The following is a 6,000-nucleotide window of genomic DNA, read 5'->3' as shown; positions in this document are numbered from 1 at the left end:
ACAATTGAGTATTTTTTCCACCACTGCTTAAGTCTGACAGACATACTTAACCCCCCGGACATGCCACCAGTGGTCTCTTCAAGTTCACAGACTCAAATCCAGAATGAATTCAAGGCTACACACATATGGAGCCATGATCTCATAGAGCAAACAGCAACATTTGCTTTAAAAAAACACCTCACAACACAACGCTTCTCACCCATCTGACGTACGTGTAATTTAACGTTATATGTTCATGTTTTTAAATGTATGTACATTCTAAAGTATTTTTGTCTGTAATGTATTTTTCGTGTCAGACCTCAGGAAGACTAGCTGTCGGCACTGGCACCGGCTAATGGTGATCCCAATAACATCGACAAATCTAATCTAAATAAAGAAAATTGGAACATCTTATTTCTGAAACATATAATGGCAGTAATGGATTTTACGTTAGGCTCAAGGTAGTCTATCCACATACCCACGTACAGTACTGCGGGGAACACGGATCAGGAATCGTCACACCAGCACTTTGCTGAAATGGGCGAGCATGCAGAGGGTGGAGCGTTTGGAATTCAACTTCACACAGGTTCTTGTCGAAGGGACAGGGAGAGAGTAACATTGGACGGGACGTTGCTGATATTGCATTAACGACATGAAATGTTAATAAAACAAATATTCATTTTTTCTTAGCACAGTAGATGGCAATAGTGTTTTTAGCAATTTGGGAACTTGTTTCTGTGTGGTGGCACATATTAATAATGAAATTCTTTGCGCAAATTAGTCGCCAAATGGATGTATTGTTGGATTGATTCATGGAGGTCACTGTCAGGAGTGCTGTATAAGTATTTTTAGCAATACGAGGCAATGAACATTATTGAACTGCTTGCCTCTCTGTCCTCTTATAAGTAATCCAGAGAAGTGCCTGGATCTTCAAGTGACCTTTCAAACTAATAAAAAAAAAATATTTGTTCAAACAAACTTGAATTAATGTAGGTCTCCAGCAGAACTAAGTTTTAGAAGACACCTTGGCAACAACAGCCCTGAGACACGGCGCCGGAAAAGTCCAGAGGCTTCACTTTGCATGTTTATATCTGTTCTTTTATCCGGACTGCGAGTCTATTAAAAACCTTGGCAAGCTGCGATGGATACTGGCGGCGGTAAAGTAACATCCCTCGTCGCAGGTAGCTTCGACAGCAGCAGCAGTGGATGCACTGGTGACAACGCGAAAGCGCCTAAACATTTGTGGAGGCAACAGAACCAAGCAGTGCTCTCTCCGCTCCACCACGCGCTCGAGGTACGGAAGAACAACCGGGTGAGACAAAGAGGATTTTCGGACACCGAGAAATATCTCAGCCCTAAGACCATGGACCGGACTTATGCAGTGGACACCGGGCACCGACCCTGTTTGAAGAAATCGCGGATGTCATGGCCATCCTCGTTCCAAGGACTTCGACGGTAAGGACACCTATTTTCCTCTCAGTCTCAAAGGAGAATCTGAAGGGCGTGTGTGAATGATGGGAAGCCAAAAAGTAAGTCGGCTTCCAAAGGTGAAAAAGAGGCTATTTGCATACTCCTCTATATAACATAGATGTCGAAACTTTGGACATGCTTTAGTTTCGATCCCGTAAAGCTTTTTAGGTAGCAGTGAAACATATCCTATAGTGGTAGTCTAATCGTTATTAATCTGGCCGGCGAGAAGTGACAAAGACAGATTTGTAAATGATGTATGTGTGGGTAATGAATAAAAAAGAATGCGAGCACATGGTTTGTTCATTCCTTTATAGACTATACGTTTAGTCTCAATACCTGTGTCTGTTGTTGATGATATTGATGTCTTGCTTGATGACTGTAGTTTGAAAAAAAAGACAGCCCTGTGCTGAGACTGGGAGTAAAATAAGGCGACACATTAATAACCGTCGGTAAACGTGGACCAGAGTATGCACAGGGAGGACGCAGAAGTCAAATACCCCACAGGAAAATAAAGGGTCACAATTATGATAGTCGGTGAATAACAGCGATTGTACCCTACTTATGTTGGATCGTGTTTAAATACGATAACTGTGTGCGCTTTCTATAGAATATGGTGAATCATATTTAGGCTATGTGTATAATAATATTCCTTATTGCACCTTCTCACTGTCAGACAGCATGTCATACTTTACACAGCCAAAGTATTAAAATAAACCAATACACAGCAGAGGACAACCCAATTGCTTGTGTGGCTGGACATGCATTTCTCACATTAGCTTCAATTTGTGAGCACATGAGCAAGCATAAGTGGCACTCAGACTCCCTCGTTTACTCAACACATCCCCTCTAGTAAAAAGCTATTTATATCAGCTATAATAAGACAAATGGAAGCATCTTACCATATACTGTAAGTGAACAGACTCAGTGCAGAGCAGTTCCCCAGTCCCAATGCAAATGTACCATATTCACACTATCATACCCAGGGCTGGCTCTAGCCTTTTGGGGGCCCTAAACGAGATTTGGTTGGGGGGCCCCACACTTTGCTGCAATACATTTTAGAAGCTTCCTCTTGACCGTGCAGAGAAAATATTTCGTTTTTAAGTTCACTTCCTGTAATTCTACACATTCTGCCTATGGGCGGGAGAAAATGTTCTAATTTTATAAAACATTAAATGCAGTTCTACGCATTTTGCCATGGGGCTGAGATATTTTGTTGTTGTTGCAGTTTTACAGCTAATTCCCTGTAATTCTATCCATTTTGCCATGGTGTGGAGAGACACTTTTGCATTTTTAAAGCTAATTTCCTGCAATTTTACAAATGTTTTAATGCCTTATGCCCTGTTAATACACTACATGGCCAAAAGTATGTAGATACCGTCGAACATCTTATTCCAAAATCACAGGCATTAATATGGAGTTGGTACCCCCTTTACTGCTATAACAGCCTCCAGTCTTCTGGGAAGGCTTTCCACTAGATGTTGGAACATTGCTGCGGGGACATGCTTTCATTCAGCCACAAGAGCATTAGTGAGGTCGGGCATTGATGTTGGGCGATTAATCCTGGTTCGCAGTCAGCGTTCCAATTCACCCCAAAGGTGTTCCATGGGGTTGAGGTCAGGGCTCTGTGCAGCCCAGTCAAGTTCCTCCACAACAATCTCACCAAACCATTTCTGTATGGGCCTCACTTTGTGCATGGGGGCATTGTCATGCTGAAACAGGAAGCACAGAATAATCTAGAATGTCATTGTATGCTGTAGCGTTAACCTGTTGGGGATAGGGGGCAGTATTTGCACGGCCGGATAAAAAACGTACCCGATTTAATCTGGTTACTACTCCTGCCCAGTAACTAGAATATGCATATAATTATTTGCTTTGGATAGAAAACACCCTAAAGTTTCTAAAACTGTTTGAATGGTGTCTGTGAGTATAACAGAACTCATATGGCAGGCAAAAACCTGAGAAGATTCCTTACAGGAAGTGCCCTGTCTGACCATTCCTTGAGCTTCTTGCCTCTGTTTATTGAAGACTGAAGATCTTTGCTGTAACGTGACACTTCCTACGGCTCCCATAGGCTCTCAGAAGGCGGGAAAAAGCTGAATGATGTAATTCCAGCCCCAGGCTGAAACACATTAGCGCTTTTGGCAAGTGGCCGATCAGAGGACAATGGGCTTAGGCGTGTGCACGAGTCGACCCCATGCTTTATTTTCTTTCGTCTTTTTACCTAAACGCAGATTCCCGGTCGGAATATTATCGCTTTTTTACGAGAAAAATGGCATAAAAATTGATTTTAAACAGCGGTTGACATGCTTCGAAGTACGGTAATGGAATATTTAGAATTCTTTTGTCACGAAATGCGTCATGCTCGTCACCCTTCTTTACCATTCGGATAGTGTCTTGAACGCACGAACAAAACGGCGCTATTTGGATATAACTATGGATTATTTGGGACCAAACCAACATTTGTTATTGAAGTAGAAGTCCTGGGAGTGCATTCTGACGAAGAACACCAAAGGTAATAACATTTTTCTTATAGTAAATCTGACTTTGGTGAGTGCTAAACTTGCTGGGTGTCTAAATAGCTAGCCCTGTGATGCCGGGCTATCTACTCAGAATATTGCAAAATGTGCTTTCACCGAAAAGCTATTTTAAAATCGGACATATTGAGTGCATAGAGGAGTTCTGTATCTATAATTCTTAACCTCTATGGGCTAGGTGGGACGCTTGCATCCCACCTACTCAACAGCCAGTTGAATCCTGTGGCGCGTTATTCAAATACCTTAGATATGATATTACTTCAATTTTTCAAAAATATGACTATTTTACACCATTTTAAAGATAAGACTCTCGTTAATCTAACCACACTGTCCGATTTCAAAAAGGCTTTACAACGAAAGCAAAACATTAGACTATGTCAGCAGAGTACCGAGCCAGAAATAATCAGACACCCATTTTTCAAGCTAGCATATAATGTCACATAAACCCAAACCACAGCTAAATGTAGCACTAACCTTTGATGATCTTCATCAGATGACAACCCTAGGACATTATGTTATACAATACATGCATGTTTTGTTCAATCAAGTTCATATTTATATCAAAAACCAGCTTTTTACATTAGCATGTGACTAGCATTCCCACCGAACACTGCCGGTGAATTTACTAAATTACTCACGATAAACGTTCACAAAAAGCATAACAATTATTTTAAGAATTATAGATACAGAACTCCTCTATGCACTCGATATGTCCGATTTTAAAATAGCTTTTCGGTGGAAGCACATTTTGCAATATTCTCAGTAGATAGCCCGGCATCATAGGGCTAGCTATTTAGACACCCAGCAGGTTTAGCACTCATCAAAGTCAGATTTACTATAAGAAAAATGTTATTACCTTTGTTGTCTTCGTCAGAATGCACTCCCAGGACTTCTACTTCAATAACAAATGTTGGTTTGGTCCAAAATAATCCATCGTTATATCCAAACAGCGGTGTTTTGTTCGTGCGTTCTAGACACTATCCTAAAGGGTAAATAAGGGTGACGAGCATGGCGCAATTCATGACAAAAGAATTCTAAATATTCCATTACCGTACTTCGAAGCATGTCAACCGCTGTTTAAAATCAATTTTTATGCCATTTTTCTCATAAAAAAGCGATAATATTCCGACCGGGAATCTGCGTTTAGATAAACAGACAAAGGAAAAGAAAGCATTCGGTCGAAGCGGGCACGCGCCTAAGCCCATAGTACTCTGAGTGGCCACTTGCCAAAAGCGATAAAGTGTTTCAGCCAGAGCCTGCCTCGATATCGTTCAACTTTTTCCCGGGCTCTGAGACCCTATGGAAGACGTAGGAAGTGTCACGTTATTGCACAGATCCTGAGTCTTCAATAAAAAGAGCCAAGATGAAACACTACTTCTCAGACAGGCCACTTCCTGCTTGAAATCTTCTCAGGTTTTGGCCTGCCATAGGAGTTCTGTTATACTCACAGACACCATTCAAACAGTTTTCGAAACTTTAGGGTGTTTTCTATCCAAAGCCAATAATTATATGCATATTCTAGTTACTGGGCAGGAGTAGTAACCAGATTAAATCGGGTACGTTTTTTATCCAGCCGTGTCAATACTGCCCCCTAGCCCTAACAGGTTAAAATAATTGTTATGCTTTTTGTGAACGTTTATCGTGAGTAATTTAGTAAATGTTTAGTAAATTCACCGGAAGTTTGCGGGGGGGTATGCTAGTTCTGAACGTCACATGCTAATGTAAAAAGCTGTTTTTTGATATAAATATGAACTTGATTGAACAAAACATGCATGTATTGTATAACATAATGTCCTAGGTGTGTCATCTGATGAAGATCATCAAAGGTTAGTGCTGCATTTAGCTGTGGTTTGGGTTTATGTGACATTATATGCTAGCTTGAAAAATGGGTGTCTGATTATTTCTGGCTGGGTACTCTGCTGACATAATCTAATGTTTTGCTTTCGCTGTAAAGCCTTTTTGAAATCGGACAGTGTGGTTAGATTAACGAGAGTCTTGTCTTTAAAATGGTGTAAAA

At 40.9% G+C, this 6,000-nt stretch overlaps 1 protein-coding gene across 1 annotated transcript in view; it reads left to right on the top strand.

Moving 5' to 3' along the window:
• Nucleotides 1-619: 619 nt before the first annotated feature.
• The window catches only part of LOC106580051 (cAMP-specific 3',5'-cyclic phosphodiesterase 4D), a 278,153-nt gene continuing 272,772 nt past the window's right edge, over nucleotides 620-6,000 (top strand). Inside the window, exon 1 of the mRNA XM_014160617.2 lies at nucleotides 620-1,434. Within this exon, the coding sequence (XP_014016092.1) occupies nucleotides 1,121-1,434 (314 nt within the window). The 5' untranslated portion in view covers nucleotides 620-1,120. The remainder of the gene's footprint in view (nucleotides 1,435-6,000) is intronic.

The sequence above is a fragment of the Salmo salar genome, chromosome ssa20 (genome assembly GCF_905237065.1).
Source record: "Salmo salar chromosome ssa20, Ssal_v3.1, whole genome shotgun sequence".
Lineage (NCBI taxonomy): Eukaryota > Metazoa > Chordata > Actinopteri > Salmoniformes > Salmonidae > Salmo > Salmo salar.
Note: the sequence above shows the minus strand (reverse complement) of the source record. Positions and strands in the feature narration are given on the sequence as shown.